At 31.6% G+C, this 18,795-nt stretch overlaps 1 protein-coding gene across 1 annotated transcript in view; it reads left to right on the forward strand.

Annotated features, from left to right (window-relative positions):
• Positions 1–18,795, forward strand: part of LOC113398560 (protein unc-13 homolog B) — a 307,486-nt gene that overhangs the window by 73,548 nt on the left and 215,143 nt on the right. The window contains exons 6-17 of the mRNA XM_064216954.1: positions 4,793–4,906; positions 7,479–7,594; positions 8,421–8,524; positions 9,497–9,582; positions 10,075–10,171; positions 10,534–10,732; positions 10,818–10,902; positions 11,421–11,600; positions 12,190–12,301; positions 12,453–12,520; positions 13,119–14,642; positions 15,582–15,931. Coding sequence (XP_064073024.1) covers positions 4,793–4,906; positions 7,479–7,594; positions 8,421–8,524; positions 9,497–9,582; positions 10,075–10,171; positions 10,534–10,732; positions 10,818–10,902; positions 11,421–11,600; positions 12,190–12,301; positions 12,453–12,520; positions 13,119–14,642; positions 15,582–15,931 — 3,035 coding nt within the window. The remainder of the gene's footprint in view (positions 1–4,792; positions 4,907–7,478; positions 7,595–8,420; positions 8,525–9,496; positions 9,583–10,074; positions 10,172–10,533; positions 10,733–10,817; positions 10,903–11,420; positions 11,601–12,189; positions 12,302–12,452; positions 12,521–13,118; positions 14,643–15,581; positions 15,932–18,795) is intronic.

The raw sequence follows: 18,795 nt of genomic DNA on the forward strand, positions 1-18,795 counted from the left end.
TTATATTATAAGGAGTATAACTTAATACTTTCAAACTAATTAAAATTGCCTTATGCTCTTATAACATCTGTTGATAATATGCATCTTCTGCTCCCAAGAAGTTTTTTTGTACTTTTTATATTTTTGATACTTTAGTAGAATTAGGGAGAATGTTACTCGTATGTTATTTAACACTATTATAAGTAACGGAAAAAAAAGAAAATTACTATAAAGTATATATTTGCTAAAAATTCATGCTTATCAAAAATGAATAGTCAAAAGTCAAAATTATTTATTCACTACAGAAGCATTATACTTCATTATTGAATGAAAAGAAGAAAAAAAATCTACCGGTTCGGTAAGAAACACCACAGATCTGAGAAGAACTCGCAATAAAACACAGAAGAACTTTCCTTTTTTTTAGAAATTGTATTTACAATGTAATTTTTCATATTTCTATTTGAAACCGCCTGGAGGCGATCATTTCATTTACAAGGTGTGCTATCTACGAAGTCAATTATATTATAAAGGATATTGTAAAACAAATGTCTTCTTAGAAACAAACAAACGTTCCTTAACGTTTTTTCTGAATTGAAAAAATAATAAGATAGACGAATAATTTACTCTTAGAAAAATCTAAATATGAATAACAATCTTCAGTGCTGAGTGCGAAATGAAATATATAATTAATTTAGGAAGACGAAAACTCAATGGCGTTTGTGTTCTGTCTCATCTATAATTCCATTAATAAAACAAATTGATATCAATTGAACAGTTCTTACAATGTTGGGACTTTTTCATTAATAACTAAATAAATTCGTTCGATTAGGTGCTAGTTATACTGTTAATGAGACTACAGAACACGAGTCAGGTGATTAAATCAATCGACATTATTTTGTTAAAACTATTGAGATACATTCTATTAATGGCAGCGTGGCAACTTACACAAACAAATATATATTTAATTACTTATGACACTTAATAGCAAACATACCTTTAAGCACATTTATACCCCTCGAGGGTTGAATTAAAAAGAGTAGCCTATGTCCTTTCTTGGGGCAAAAACTTACTTCGTATCGAATTTTTATCAAAATCTGTTCCATGGTTTAGTTGTGAAAGTGTTACAGACTGACATGATTTACCTTTGCATTTATAATTTTAGTAGTGTATCTACTACAAATTAATATCTTAGGGGTAAATACTTACAGAATAAATTAGATTATTTAAATTATTATTTCCGTTACAAAAACTCCTCTCTACCCCGGAACTCAATCTATTTCCATACCAAATTTCATCTAAATCGGTTCAGTAACTAAGGCGTGAAGAGATAACAGACAGAGTGACTTTGTATTTATAATATTAGTACGGATAGGACAGTCCCTATCATTTCCCAGCGGAAACGCAATCTCAAATTCTGTTCTTCACACGCATTTTACTTTGCTATTTATAAGCTCTAAATTTGTAAATGAAATGTTACAATAAATTTTGATTGATTAGTGACAATTTGAATTATAATTATATTTTCATATTCTATATTAATATGAAAATTTGACTTCATTGTCCTCAATAGGCTGTAATACAGTAGCATTTATTATTAATACTAATTTACCATAATCATAAATAAGTGTTGTTTGTTTTTTTAAATTTACGCAACAAATAAATATAAAAAATTGTAATAGAATATTTGGATTATGGAAATGGTATGAAAAGAAAGTTGAGAAAATCCAGTGGTTTCGTTTAAATCTTAATCGATCTGGGTTCAAATCTAGGTAAGCGCCACTGGATTTTAATGTGTTTAATTTGTGTTTATAATCGTGCTTGGCTATGAAGGTAAACATAAAGAGGAAACATGCGTGGGTCGGATGCAGATCTGTCATATGTGTATCCATCAACATGCATTGGAGCAGCGTGGTGGAGTAAACTCCAAGCCATTTCCTCAACTTGATAGTAGGATTAGACCAAAAGTTATACATTTATAGGATGTTAAAAGTAACTGAATAAAGATTCAATTTATGATAGTTTAAGGAGGCTAATATACTTTAAAATATTTATATGTTGTATATTTTTGAGATATAGCTTATTATGTCCAAGTAGTCGGAAGGAAAAATGTCGTTTCAGGCGCTTTCCAAGCGTATACTGCCTAACTTATGTTCTTTACAGGAACACCTTATACATAAGATTTGTAAATTGCAAGACGTCTAAAGAAAAATCCGCAACAACATACATTTTATAGTCACAATAACTATTTTTATAACACTAAAGTTGACTTTTTCTCGTTATATTTATTGACTAACGTTCAATTAATAATATTCTATTTAATATCAAAATAAAAAGTCATGTTCTTATTCTTAAATTGCAGTTCAAACTTCGATTTTACAAGTGTTTGACAGATCATTAGGTTTCACTGAACAAAATTTGTAATAACAGTTTCTGTTGCGGTCGACCGCCTTATTTAACTTTAGAAACTATTTTAAGCGGTAGTTCATCATGTTTTCATTTCCCAAGCGATTTTGTTCGGGACAAACTTCTCCGGTACTCAATTGCATTGCCCGCAACTTGATGGCTTATTAGCGATATAATGACGAGGAAATAAATTAATTTTCAACAAATTAGGTCATGGATAGGCTGTAACAAGCCCTTATTTATATTAGTCTTGTTAAATTTTATCAATGGAGCATAATTTATATTAAAATATAAGACCAATGTAATCACGCCGCGGACGTACGTTCATATTGTGGAGGAAATTATTAATTAAAACATAAGTTTCATTCTCTCTTTTTCTTTTTTCTTCTATTTGAATAGTTCAATAGTACGAGAACGCGGAAGTATTTATTATTAACGTTTTACGTGTAGTTTACTGTTCACTATAATTCATTTAAGATATAGCATCAAACTCCGTATATTGCAGACGGTGCGTAGGTTTTGAAATCAACAAGATACTAGCAGGTTTTCAAGTACAAACATAAGATTTATTTTATATACTGTACATTTAATACACATAAAGAAACTTAGTATGTGGATTTGAATCTGAAATGAAATAAACTAGTCGTTCAACCGGCTCTTATGTCTTTCTGGACTCTTATATATTCATTGAAAATAAAATGCATATATACATAAAGTATATAACCAAGGAAATTTTGTATTGAATATCATTACGTAGTTGATAACTGCCTCTTTCGTTTTAGTCTTATAACAATAGGGGTCAAATCCCAAGTCGAATAAATAACTCTTATGTACAAAATATATAATGGTAGCTCGAAGTAAAAAGTGTTCCAAGGCACGGGAGTGTTATTGTATACTACATAACTGTCCACTATAATATCATCTTTGAGATTAGTCTTAGTGGCCGATATTCGGTCAGGTGAAAGTTTTAAGTATTTTGATATGGTCACTACAAAAATATTGTGAATTTATGATAGTATTTTTGTCCAGCTTTTCAGTTTTAGAAGCAAACAGCTTGGGATACATAATATATTGCGATAAAACAAGTATTCTTTGTTGTATAAACCGTGGAACGATACTTTTACAAAATAATCTGTTTTACATTTTCAGTTTTTAAAATGACTCACAAAACATTTATGGGCTAACGATATTTTCTCTCGCAACTGTTACGGCACGCTAGGAAACTATGTAACTTTTTTAAGAAACTATTTTAGAATTTGTGTTGTGATTGTTATTTTTGCTTATAATTCTAATGATGCATTATTTTTTATATTCAACTTAAGTACTGTCTTGGACCTAGAAAGATTTTTTAATAATCCATATTATTTTGTGTTTTCCCTTTAATATGTTATATGGAACATTAAAATACCTTTTGAATATCATTTAAACTGGTTGTATCACCAGATCCCTAACCAATCCGTTCATTTTCTAGTTTTAGAAGTTCAGTTATAAGTTAAAATTATAATATTATTGTTCAAGTAATCTTCTTGCAAGTATTTTTGAATGTAAATCCAACACCGGTTCGTAATATAGATTCTACGAAGGAAAACCGTCGTGAAACTAGTTGCATTGACCACTGATTAAGTTACCCGTGCCTGTATTATTTATATATGTCTGTATTCTTTAAAAACAATTAAATTAATTTTATATCCTGCATGAAATTCAAAGAATACAACTTCACGATTTGATATCTTCTTTAAAGTTTTTTATAGAATAATGAGCTTTAATAATTAATATTTTATAACAAGATTTCTGAATATATTTATAAGCAAAGTAAAAGTTATTTAACAGAAAAGTGTTTAAGTCTAAGGTATAATATCAATCACCTGTGAAAATTAGCTCTCCACGAATAAGCCCAATATTCCAAGGGGATATCCTTATTAATATAGCCTTTGTCCATCATGAAGTTTCATTCAAAAATTGGTGAAATAATTTATTAATAACTCTTAAATCCAACATATCAACTTTACTTATTTATAAAACGGAGACAATATGCTACGTATTTTTTTAGTTTTCATTTATATAAACACAGATTTACTTGAACAACATGTCGCTATACTTCCGTTTAATATTGCGTGTAGGGCAACCATTATGACGACATGTAATAGTTCAGAGGGGTTTCCCAAAATAATACATCATCTTCGTAAGCGATTTTGTTTTGTTCATTCTATATATTTTTGTTTGTAAAAATGTTTTTGTAAATCTCGACTAATTGAATTACTCCGAGAAAGATCAAAACGAACGCTGTATCAATAAATATTTATTTTGACTAAATGATTGGTAGTTATAATTTTATATATATTATATATATATATATATATATATATAAATATTTAATTTCGGAATACTTAAAATGAGCCATGTGTTCCAGATGCGGAAGGCACCGGAGGCGCCGATCTTCAGCGCAAGCTGGACTTGCTCAACGGCGCCCTCGATGCTGAGCGGGCGGAACAAGCGCGCCGACAGTTGCAGTACGTGGCACATTGTAAGTGTAATCATTATTTACAACAAGTATTTGTACTTAGTAGAAAAAATGTAGTTCATTTTTTTGAAAATCAACAAGTGACTGACTCGTTACCCCAATTACGTCAAAAAAACCTTTTCTTAAAGTTAAACGAAATATATAAACATACACATTTTTGCCTTGAATCGTGTAAAAATATTTTATTTTATTTTTATACCGTGAGTTTTTTTAGTGAAAGTAACAAAAAGTAATAGATACCGTTGTTATTTGTGATTTACATTTGTATTTAAAATACTAATTTGTAGTACACTGAAGTACTGTTCTACTTTCGTGGGAACTTTTTTATTTCAAGGGATGGAATTCAATCAGAATATGTAATTATACCACTATTTAATTTTTTATAATAATTTTTGTGATAAGTATATCGTCAAGAGACATTTATATCAAATATACTTTAGAATAGGCTATTTGACTGGTTTTTAAAATCAATTTTATATTATTTAGTAGAGGTTAAGGAACCCAGTAAAAGTTGTTTTTTTAATTATAGTACATATTTGCTGAAAAGTATCAAATTAAAAATTCCTTATTTAAATAGCGCGCGAAAATGCTACTTTGACAATATAGCGCTGTAATGGGGTCGGTGACGCCACTTGCCTGTATTGTAATCTGTGGCACATATTATCCACATACAGTAGGCAAACAAGGTTAACAAGCAAGTGACATCATCATAAGCCCGACCAATCAGGAGCGTTTTCTGTCACGCGACAAACGTTTAAAAAAATGCATTTTTATTTATGGAGTTTTGAGTAAATAAACTATTATTTTCAATTTTCGTTAAAAAATAATCATTTTTAAACTCATAATATATAATGATTACAATAATTGTAACTTTATTTTTCGCATTGTCAAATAGCCTATGTAAAATAACGATACAAGCACTTTTGTATCGTTATTTTACAAGATTATATAGAGAGTAAAGTACCATTACTTCGGAATGTAGAAACTCAGCATATACTCTTTTCCACCAATTTAACCAGATAGGTATTTTAATCAAATAAAAAAAATACATATTTAAATATATTCTATCACTCACTTTTAGTACCTATTTAATCCTGTGAATATTTGAGACACAGTTTTATAGGTACATATTTCAAAGTATAGTTTATTTTAGTGGTAGAAAAGTTTTCTAAAAGTAATAAAATTTATCACTTTAAGAATGACATAAATATGATTTAGTTTAGATTTTTGTTTTTTCAGCTCAAGAGATTCATGTAACCTCATAAAGTTTATCCATGTTTTGCACATTCCAATATAATGTGTTTCAAAATGAATGATATATGAGCGTTTTGGGATTAGGGATGATTTATTAGGCCTAAAATACATGATTATCGCATTACAGAATTTATTTCATAGTAAATAATAAAAATATATTTTTCTAACGTGTATTTTTGATAACGTTTTTAATCAAGAAAGTGAGAGATTTATCTGAAAAACCGTTCGTTTAATATTGCTATCTCGATCAACCTAGAAAAGCCGTTGAACCATTTTATTATTAAAAGTTTAGGATTTGTTAAAAAAATATTTTTTTTAAATAATACTTTTTTAATATCATCCGTTTGAATTTTTTTTTTAATTACAGTGCTAAGAACGTTGTTGATCCGTATAATAACAAAAATACGGTAATAATTAACTAATTAATATGTTACTATTATTTTATTTTTTTAATTTATTTTATTATTTGGTACGACGTAGAGACGAAAGGACGACGTAGGACGACGTGGTAGAGACGAAAATATATGTTTTAATGTCTATTAAAATAATAAGCCCCATCAAAATAGTACACTGACACGTATAACATATCGACATTAATTTTCGAATCGTCTATGTTATGGTATTTTCTTAGAAATAGAAGTGAAAATTATATTGAATTATACTTCATAATTATAATCATAAGTATTATCACGAGTTACACCTAAATTTTTTTTAGATTCACATAACTTTGTACGGTTTTTTAATTTTAAATTTTAAGTTGATATGGTTATATCTTATATAACGGGCGTATATAGGATTATATACTCTTAGCATATAGGAATCTATTCCTTGCTGTTTTCTAACCAATAATATGGAAATATTCGCATAAATAATATATTTTCACTGATTTTTCTGTAGATACTCTGGAGGCCTATAAATTTAACGTATAAAGTTCTTGTCTGGCTATTATAGTTTTGGCAGCGTTCGCTTCCAAATAATACGTCAGCATTTTAAGACTTATCTAAAAAGTACGCAAAGTATTAAAAACTATATAGCATATAGTTTTGAATCTATGTATAAGCAAAAAAAGATCAATTTTATATTTCACTATATTTTGTTTAAAATATGTCGCTGAAGTCACTGCTTCAACTGTATGTATATTAAATTTAATTCTACAATTTGACTCTATTAACGACAACATAAGGAATTCTTCATGTGTGTATGAATGTGAGCAGGGTACCCAGTAATACGGATCTGAATCTAGAATATATGCCCAACAACTAGTATGTAATAATTTAATTGTTGTCAATAAAACATATTTTCATCTTTAATCTTTTTACAGCGGGTTACTCAGAAGATTCAGACTATACGTCGGATCTAAACTACCCGGTCGGCCAACACGCTAATTGCAGCGCATCGCAGTTCAGAAGCGCCGCGCATCAGATGCATACTCCACAGGTTAACGTTGTTTTTAATTACTTCAAACTTCCTGCGAATTAAAATGTAGTTCAGTTGAACGAAATCAATAAATTGAGTAAAACTTTTATAAAAAGAAACATCTTGTATTGGAGTTGAGTCAAAAAAAAATGCGGTTAAACTTTATTTTTAGTGAACTGGTTGGATTTTTGATATAAACTATTATTCAACTACTAAGTATTTCCATAAAATCTATATATGTGTCGGAGAAAAACACACCACTAACTCCTACAACTAACTTCCTCTACATCATCGTAAGTAGTAACAATTCTGTGGGCGTCATCGGGATTGAATGCAAGCACACATATAAACTGTTTCGTGCAATTTAATGAATGTTTCACAATATTTAATCGCTTCACAATGATTACTTCACAGATACTAATATAAAATATTAATAAAACAGTTAAAACAGTTAGATCTATCTCTTTTCAACAAGATTATTATTTAATATTTCCTTTTCGCCATATTGTTTATTACGCATATTTCCCGCCAAAACGTTAAGATGGCGCCTCGAACCCGCTCCAAGGACTGTCCTCGACTCTGATTGGTCGTGACGTATGATGCAATATTAAAATAGAACACAATAAAAGAAGTAGCAATACAAATAAAATTTAAGAAACTATTTAAAATTTGACAATAAACAATTCCGTCACTTCCTCCGATATATGTAGAGTATACAATTTTAGATACAAATGTCTAGCGTGGCCTATTTATCTAAAACTGACTTAAAGACTAAAGTAAACAATATAAACATGTTTAGTTTCAATGCAAACAAATGTGTAATGTATCAAAAATATTTTCCTTTCAGAGGTCTTTGGAGGCATCTCGTGAAAACTCTTATGAAAGAGATGAATATCACCTGCACGGCGATAGCGACCCTCTCTATTACAACAGCCAGCCTAGGACTAATAGGTAAAGAATTAGATTAATATATAATGTTCGATGATAAATCCCATTCTTGGTGGTGTAAGAAAACACCGTGAGTCTACTAGTGTGCAGTATTCGGCTATGAATATTTTGTTCCTATAGCTTGGTGAAAAACGAATAAAATCAAATAAAATAAAATCAAACGATACTGGAGTAGTGCTTTTGTATAACCACCTAATTTTCATCTTCAGGGGAGAGGATACTTTTTCCTAGTATTGGGACAGTAACAGGCTTCTTTAGTTATATTTTTTATAATGATATATTTTCCATTACCTAGTTCATAATTATCTCTCTATAATTATGCAATAAAACAAATTGAATATTTTTTAGAGTGTTAAAGATGTTATTATTATAGGTAATTGTACAAAATTATAATTATTTAAATACGAGTTTTGGGAGGTATCATAAACAAAATAAGTTTGTCAGACTTTTAAAAAGTATGCAGTTCCATAAAGGCCTATAAATATCCTGAAACTTCTAGGAAAAAGCCTTGTTTTTAAAAAGATGTAAGGTTTGGAACTTATTTTAACTCTCTGCGCAATTACTAACCTCCGGACTGGATAGCAAATTCTCATTCAACACATGCTTATTTCGCGATATTTTTAAATACCCAAAATCAAAATTTACGTATCCATAACTGTAAGGCTATTGTGTAAGAAGAATTCAAAACTAGAACTGGAATCTCTCCGTAGAGCACGAGAGCAAAATGTTAGAATGAAAAATGTGGTTTTGGTTATAATCATTATCAAATTCATAGGATGGAAGTATTAAAATGATGTATCATCCGCAAGTCAATTGTAAACATTTCGCGCGTGAAACATGAAGTTAAATCAGACATAATTTCACTGGTGGACCGAATCCTATTGTTTTCTTGATATTTTACAATATTTCTGATTTAAAAGTAGAAAATAATATCAATAAGTATGTAATATTAATAAAAGGTAAAAAATATTTCAGAATAGAGACGTGGTCGCAGTTGCACGCACAGGCGAGTGTGGAATCCGCTATATCATGGCGGACGGCGGCAGATTGGCAATCCGGAGGTAAATATTTCAAGTTATGGTAAATACAATTGCATACATACAACATAGAGTTACAATAATTTTGTTAATTCCATCTAAAATATACGCAATCGATTGTTTTAGTTGAATTCATTCCAAAGATTAATTGATACTGTTTATTAGTATTACCTTACTTATATATATATTTTTTTAAGATTTTTAATATTTAACGGAGAAGGTCAGTTGTTATATTTTCTTTATGTGAACATAATAAATAAGTTGCGTATTTCTGCTGTATAATTAATTATAATTTTACAATTTAAGAAAGTCTACAAATTTGGTAGAGGTTTTATAATTCTGTTAATTCGAATTTTGACTCACCATTAAGTCATTAACGGGGGAGGTTCCGCTTGAAGTTTTTGTACTCGTATCAGCTAATCATTTAAATTAACCAATTCCACGTTTCTACTACTGTTATCGACATAATGATATTTGTTCATACATTTTTAACTATAAACCTTTTGGAATTTTCAGAGGAGCAACGAAGGCCGAGCTTAGAGCGTCAGAATACGTTATATGATGACAGCATAGGATACGGGTACGACTCATACACCGCTAGTACGCACATTAGGTGAGATAATTTATATATGTTTCTAGAATAACTGCGCCCATGTTATATATTCAAATGAGTTAAGTTCTATCGTTACGTTAAAAAAAGGTCTTGAATGAATTCCCTGATCTCCCTGCCTCGTAAAATTCGTCAAGCTGTATACTCATACATACTCTTAAAAGTCCGCCTGTGTATGTATATTTTATAGACTTAATCGTCTTTAGTTTTTTTTAAACTTAACTGATGAGCAATAAAGACTAATTTGAAAAATATCATATGTACACTTGTGTCATTAATAAATTCAAAGAGTCATTGTTACTCTTTAAATGGGTATCGATAATGATGATATATTACTACATTTTAAACGGGCCTTCTTTTACCAGGGACCATTCACATATATCACAGCAGGCCAGCTATGAAGAGTATTATGACTCAAGTAGCTACCAGTACCCCGCGTATCAGGCGCAGTGGGAGAACCGTTACTTCTACGAGGAGTGTGGTCTCACGCCCACCGAGTATGAGAACATCGTTAACAAACGTCGTTCCTCCGTTGTACAGTTGCCTCAGATGCCGCCTAAGCAGGTACGACGTAAAATGTTTGAAGGTTTTTAATTTTCCTGTCGCGAATACTCACACAACAATAACTAAATCACTTTGGTTGTTCTAGCTTCCACCGTCGTCACGATATTCTGATTACAATGAGATGGCGCCATACAGACCTCGGCCGCGACGTACAGCCGCTAGTCTTCCAGGTAAGATATACTTTATTTTATATAAGTTAATTAACTTAATTTTTGTTTCGCAGTTTTTTTAGCGTGATATGAATAAAGTGATAACTAAAAATGGAATCGTAGTCGTAATATTTAATACTAGTGGTGGTGGCCCGCGGCTTCGCTCGCATTTCAGGGATTGGTTGTCATGCCAAAAAAGTAGCCTATGTACTTCCTTGGAGTTCAAGTTTGCTTCATACCAAATTTCATCGAATTCGGTTCATCGGTTTGGCAGTGAAAGAGCGACAGACAGACAGAGTTACTTTCACATTTATAATATTATTAGTAAAGATAGTATAGATTAAAGGATTGTAAATTCTTATCGAATGTTATTTAGGACCTGATATCAAAAGAAACCCAGCAAACTAATTTAACCTGAATATTGAAACAGTACATACCAACATAAATAATGCTTAATGATTTATTTGGACGTGGAAGAATTTCCTATAATACAAGTACCTATTCTAGTTGGAGATATTATTAATTTCAATGACTTATAGCAACACCATCATCAACGCCAAAGCGTGGTCGAGCACTGCCCGTACCGCCGGGTAGCGAGTCAGGGTGGGGTCGTCGTGGTCGCCGGCTGCCACTCCCGCCCGCTGTCACGGCGGCGCGCCTGCCCGCAGTCCCCGCACCGCACGCCCCGCCTGCGACCACCCACGTGCCTTACACACAAGGTACCAAGGACTCATTAAAATACCATCTAACTCTTAGATCATTCTGAAGTTAAACATATTTTTTTTAGATACAACCATAGCTACAGGGTTGAATTCGTTTCCGATGAATCAATCAGCAACTACAACAGGTCCTTTAGTTGTATAGGCTTAGTAGCGTGTATGTGTTAGTCGACGATTAAAATATATCCTTTAAGTATTTAAAAACAAACTTAAAATAAATTATTATTTAATCTATGTGAGCCCAAGTGGGTATTTTGGGATTCACTGCGGTGCGGCAGATTAACATAAGGGGCATTTCTTGCATTTTGTAGAGTACCTCCAAATATAAGGCCTTTATATAGCGTTGTTGCCTAAAAAGCCAATAAGAATATTTAAAAAAAAAACTATTGTCATTAATACTCAAGCACATCAGATTAACTTAAGGTGGGTAAGTAATTACTAGGTGGGAATTCCTCTGATAGTACGAAATAAACTTATAGATATTAGGTCATCGACATTCTCGTAAAACTTCGACATTCTAGTAATAGTCAGATAAAAAATATTTAGCAAATAAATAACAAGTACTTAAATGTAAATTATGTTGTTACAGAGCCCGCAAGAACGGTACCCGATGTTAGTTATGGTTACGATAGCGGTGGTTATCAGCCGCAGTTCCAAGACACTGCCAATGATCAGTATCAAGAAACCAATTACAGTACCGGGTATGTATCATGTGTCTTATTTTTAGTTTTATTTTGTCTGTATTAATTATACTAAAACGCTTCTTAATCTTAAATCTCATTTTTTAATTAATTATAAAATAATTGTAATGTGTATATAAAATTACAATTGTTTACTTTTTCTGTTTTAAAGTTATGATGAGGATGGAATGCAGCCTTTCTTTGATGAGACACCTCATGCGACACCTCCAGCAGCGACAGGTAGAGAATATTATTAAAACAAATTGCCAACGAAATGTAAACTGACTGATTGTAAAATGTTCTACTACTGGCACCCTCTCCGTTAGAGGAGAATGTTAGGAGCATATTCCGTCACGCTGTTCCAATGTGGATTTGACAGTTATGTAGCAAATATTTATCTAACATGTGCAGGTTTCAGAGTAAGAGATAAATTATAAATACAAATATAGCACATACAAATTTAGTAGTGCTTGCACGTTGAATCCATAATCTTTTGAGCAACCACTGAACCAACTTGGCTATGAAATGTAGCAATTTTAAAGCTTTTTCCACTTAACTATGCACTATATCTCAACATAACAATTTAGATTTCGAGAAAAACTTATATACTATAAAAATATATTTATAGAAACTTCATGTCATAATTTATCAATGACATTGAATGCTCTTTCAATGTCCTTTGATAAAAACTTCCGTAGTACGGTCAGGGTTACTCTCGCAGATTCATTTGTTAATCAGTTTATTATTGAATCTTCGTTTAACACAATGTCACTATTGTTTAATAAATTTTATGACGAATTTATATATTCCATTTTTAAAAATCTGGTTAAACTTCCAGCTCAAAAGACGACTTGGGCGGAAACGGAAAATTCGACGCAATTTTCTTATCCAGTTACAAGTGAAGAAGAATCTGTGATACCTAAATCAGTGCCATCAAAAATTCATTCATATAGTCAACCGCCTGTAACTACTAAGCAAGATGTTTACCATGACCAAAGTTATCAGCAATATGATACACAGTATGAAACGACGAAACAGCATCAAAAATTTGAGCATCAAGATGCGAGTTATCGAGATAACCAAAATGATTATTTAGATAAAAAAAATGGTTATCAATATCAGTATGATGATCAGTATAAAAATGAACAAATTTATCAGCAAACTGAACAACATCAAGAGTATCAACAAAAAACCGAGCAACAAGAGTATCGAATGCAACAAGATATGCAACAGGAACAACAACAGCAAAATTATTTTAGCGAACAACAACAGTACCAAGGAGAACAGTATCAACAAGAACAACAATATAATCAAGATCAACAATATCAACAGGATCAACAATATAATCAGAATCAAAATTATCAACAGGGCTTACAATATGAACAACTAGACCAAAATAATCAATATCAACAGCAACAAAGTCTACAAGAACCTTATGATAAATCACAACAAGATTATTTTGAGCAACAAAAACAACAGCAGCAATACGACCAACAAACTCAACAGGAACAGTTCCATACATTACAATATCAACAACAACAACAGCAGCAGCAACAGCAGCTGCAGCAACAACAACAGCAGCAACAGCAACTGCAGCAGCAGCAGCAACAGTACAATCAACAACAACAACAAAAAATACCAGCACAGCAACTTCAATCGACTGTTTTAACTGGAGCAGCGACATTGGGTTCATTAGTAGCGGGGGGAGCTAAAAAATTAGGTAGCTTTTTCGGTGCAGCTGCAGCAGCTGTTGCCGCTCCACCAGCAAGCCAACAGCAACCACCTGCACCAATATCAACAGCTCCTCACACACAATATCAAACTACTGTAGCATCCGTCACGCCATTCACGAGCACTACAACAGTTTCCGCCATATCATCCGTCCCTGATGAGTCATCAGTTCCAGTGTCCAGTGTGACTACGTCAGCACCAACGTTACCGAGGACACCATCACTTAGAAGACAAGAATCAATACAAAGACCCTCAGTGCGTCGAACACGGACTTTACCTGATGCTCCAGAGGATTATTCCACGGGGAGCTTCGATGAAAGTGCCTACGAGGACGAGTACCAAAAGACTGATATCGATCAAGTAGATCGCGATAGGACATCCTTAGACCGGTTTCGTGATGATGATTTAGTACACGAAACCATCCAAGAGGATGTTACAGAAGAAGTAAAGGCGACAGAAGAATCTAGTATACAAAAAACTGCATCGCCTACCAAGACTATTGCACCAGTCAGAAAACCTTCTGTTGATAGCTATCATAGTCAAACGCCTTCTGTACTTGATCGAAAAACTTCACAAAGTTCTTTTATTTCGCAACACGAAGAAAAACTGACAATACCCACAACATTAGAAGGTAAGATGCCATTTTTTTATGCTACTTAATATTGATACAAATAGAAACTAATTACTATAAGTATTTAAAACGGGATGTTTACCACGTTTTTTATTTTTATTTGGTGGAGCTCGATATCGACATTATCTAAGAATGTCTTGTTCACGAGAACAAAAAAATAAAAATAATATTAATTTAAAATCTTATATAGAAACTAATTATTATAATCATTTGTACTTAGCTTAGCTTCAAAAGTTAGAGCATGCAGTAGAAATCTATGAAAAGCACTAACTTCTAATAAATGAAATAATTGTATAATTTGAATTAGTGAATGTCGATAGTAAATTTTGAAATGATATTTGATCAATTCTATGATATATTTTAAGATAGAAAATATTAAAATCAAAAAGTAAGGTTTGTTATATTTATATTACTAAAATTAATATAATGCAAACTACTATGTTATGTATATACATAAATAGCATTTTGGTTTTAAACCTTTATAATAAATAATTTTGTATTAATATTTATGATGAATATTAATTATGTAAGTGAAAATCAATATATTTTGAAATAAGAATACAGTAATCATGTAGATAAAATCATTTAATAAAATACATTATTTATTTATGTAGAGTTTTAATATATTATTTATATTATAGGCACAAGCTATAATGAATTACTGAATGAGTCTCATTTTAAATGTAATAGAGATCATTTTTATTCTACCATACGGCATAAATTAAATTGTATTTATTTGATGCAATAAAAACCTCTATGTCCGAATCTAATGAATAATCGAGTTCTATACAAAAAAGAATGAAGCCGTCAAGTTAAAAACACATAAACTTTTGATAAACTTTGTTTTAGTTATTACTCTTAACTAAACTTTAGTAACTTTACATTTGATATTAGATACATATATTAGAGATATTTTATTTAATGTCTGTTATATTTCAGAACAAATGCAAGATAAGTCAAAAGTAACGTTTCAAGAAGAACATCCAACTTATCACGAAGTTCCCGAAGATGATGGATTCCAAAGACAGGAATCGTTCGATCAGGACGCGGAATATCCTGAAGACCAGGAGCAGTATCCGGATGAGACATTTACAGAAGACAAGTTTACCGATCAAGAAAGATTTGACGAAGCAGATGAGCAGTATAATGAAGATAGTGTTTTTAACGAAGAGGAACAAAGACACGAGGAAGAACAACTGGAACAAATGGAGTTCCAGCCGGAACAGCCCAAACTTACGCCGAAGCAGAGGTGGCATCGAGCGTACAACAAGATTGTGATGCAGCTAAATGTGAGTCCTTTTTTCTATTTACCGACGAATGAAACAGATTATTTTTTCATTTATTATTTTATTTTATTAAACAAGACAAAGAACTTTTTCAAGACAAGGTTCAAGCTTAACAAATATGTGTTGTTTTTTATATATCTGTTTTAATCGTTTATAATTTTACTTATAAAAAAAATATTTTATGCAAATGGAGAATTAAGTTTTTCAGTGTCAAATGTTCTGGTTAAGGTAAGTTATATTGTTTTATTTATAACAAAATACATGTTTTTAATTTATAGCTCGTCATTTAAAAACAAAATAGAAATTGCCTTAATAATTATTCCATTTTAAAAAAAAAATAGTTTAAAATTTATATGTCTTCTTTCTGACGTATAACGTGCTAATTCTATCCACAATATCTACTAAGAAATATTCAAATTCTACAGAGATGTGAATAGCTTATTATCTTGAATCTAATGAAGTTACAAGATCGTTACTCTGTGATAGAATTAATTCAGTTTACGACTGTCTGTGCACCTAATCAAGTTCATACATATTATTGAACTTAATCAACTAACGTCTGGCACCATTGGTGTCCAATTTACACTACTGCTTTTATATAGTCTGTGTCTTAAACTTTTATGACATCTTTAATTTAACGCGATTCTTAGATAACGAAATATATTTAATTAATAACGTGTAACTATTTTTATAGCACGATATAAGTATTTTATGGATTTTTTGTTTGTTTGTTTACATATTTTCCTATATATTGTAAGAATATATCCAAATAAGATTATCACTTACAAACTATAGTGTTTTAATCCCGCTGTGAAAAAACGTTAGTGCGCAAACTACTGCTGGGAAATGGGAAAATGCTGTTACGTTGCTGAACTCTTAATGGTTTGACCTTGCACATAACTAAAGCTTTTCGAAACACAAAGGATAGGTCTGTAATTCGGTGAGGCTATAGTCCTAGCGATAAAATATCTTATATTTATTATTTAAGAAAATAATTTATTTTACTTATGTTTATTTCTTTTTAGTATTGATCCTAAACTTATAAAATAATTACTCATCTTAGGAAATTTTATCATATTTTTTGTTTTCATATAATAACGATAATTCTTAAAATAATAATTCAAAATAGAAAGAATATTAAATATATTTAGAAGATATTCTGAAAGGTGACATTTTTTATCATAACGAATGTAAAAAACTCTCGATCAAGGTGAACTGGATCTAAGCTGTCAATAGTTTACCTCTTTATACAAAATTAAGCATAATTGACATTGGATTAGTATGGGAGTGGGACTGATAGAGCCCAAATGATTTATCTTGTCTTTTATCTATTTTATTTCATAGCTATATAAAATTAAGTATCCTCAGGAGTTTATTGCACAAAACTTTGTCGATATCGATATATTAACTGAAGTAAACATTATTATGTCAAATTAAAATCTATTGCAAGTGATAATATTATAAAAACTTTTTGTTTATAAAAGAAGCTTTAAAAATATATTCTTTCATACACTCGTTATATAAAGCCTTATAATTATCATCACCTAAAATGTTATTAAGATTTCATAATTTAAAATACGAAAGGTTATCAGGGAAGATTATCTTGTTTTGATTTTAAATTAAATAGAGTCTTCCTTTGAATTTGTAATTAATTAATTATTATTACCATGTTCTCCTTTATATTAACTTTAATAGTTAATATTTTTGTATTCAATATAACTCACTCGTCATTGTTCCAACCGTCCCGTCGCCTGTTGGCTAAGTGTACCTCCTGTAGTACGGACCTCCCGCTAAGTCCTATGACGCCTTTGAACCCAATTACTTTATTAGTTCTATCGAGTTACTCTAACCACGCTTACACAAATCTACGCACTCTCAGTCTGCAAACAGACTTTGTATCGTACGCACATCAAGACAGTGAAAGTAGAAAGTAACTAAATACTTTCAAGTTAAAATGAAAACGTTATAAACTATGTTACCGGAAACCTGCGAGGACGCGTTATCGCTATCCTGCGGGCGACCGTGGCCCTAATGATTGCGACGCGTGCGCACCAATCAGCTATTTGTATGCAAATTTGTATTACTTCAGGTGTAAACCTTCAGTCTTAGTGTAATTGCTGCTACGGTCTGTGCTTTGTAAATATAAAGTATATTGACTCATGCCTCAGCGACCATGGTTCGAAGCAGGAAATGTCAAGCGGTCAGCGAAGCTGATGTGCGTTGCGATGCTTTTGCGTCAAGCCATAGTAATGTTAGTGGCTCTCGTTTGCGCGTTCGCCGCGGGTCAAGTTTGACAGATCTAGATAAGTTACGATGCAGTGCCGGTTCGAGTGGTGGCGGGTCCATCGGGGACTTAATGAATATATTCAGTGGTAGTGCCAATTCCGTCGGAAGTGATACATTGGTTGCACGAACAGTTCCCTTGGAGACGGTTCGCCGCAATATGCCACCGATATCAACGCCTCCTCCTCATCCACCACCATCCCCGCTTATACATGTGTCTCGACCTGTAGGTCCATTGACTATGGCGCAAAGAACTCTTAGGTTCAGCAGACTTTTGAAGTATCAGCCTTCTTCGACTGATGTTGTTATATTGCTGGTAAGTTAGTACATTTATTGTTTGACAAATATGTCTTTAAAGTGTTTTACTTAATGTAACTTATGTATATAGTGTGTGTGACAGAGTTTTACTTTTTTCTGGTGAAATTGTAAACTGTACATAAATTAAAGTATAATATAAGTACCGTGAATCAACCACCGCTTTTATCAGTAGATACACTCAGCGATGCATACCAAATAGGCATAATTTTATCTATAAAACCTCTTTAACAAAACATAGCCTTACTAAACGCTTTTTAAATATAATG

This window comes from Vanessa tameamea, chromosome 14 (assembly GCF_037043105.1).
Source record: "Vanessa tameamea isolate UH-Manoa-2023 chromosome 14, ilVanTame1 primary haplotype, whole genome shotgun sequence".
NCBI lineage: Eukaryota > Metazoa > Arthropoda > Insecta > Lepidoptera > Nymphalidae > Vanessa > Vanessa tameamea.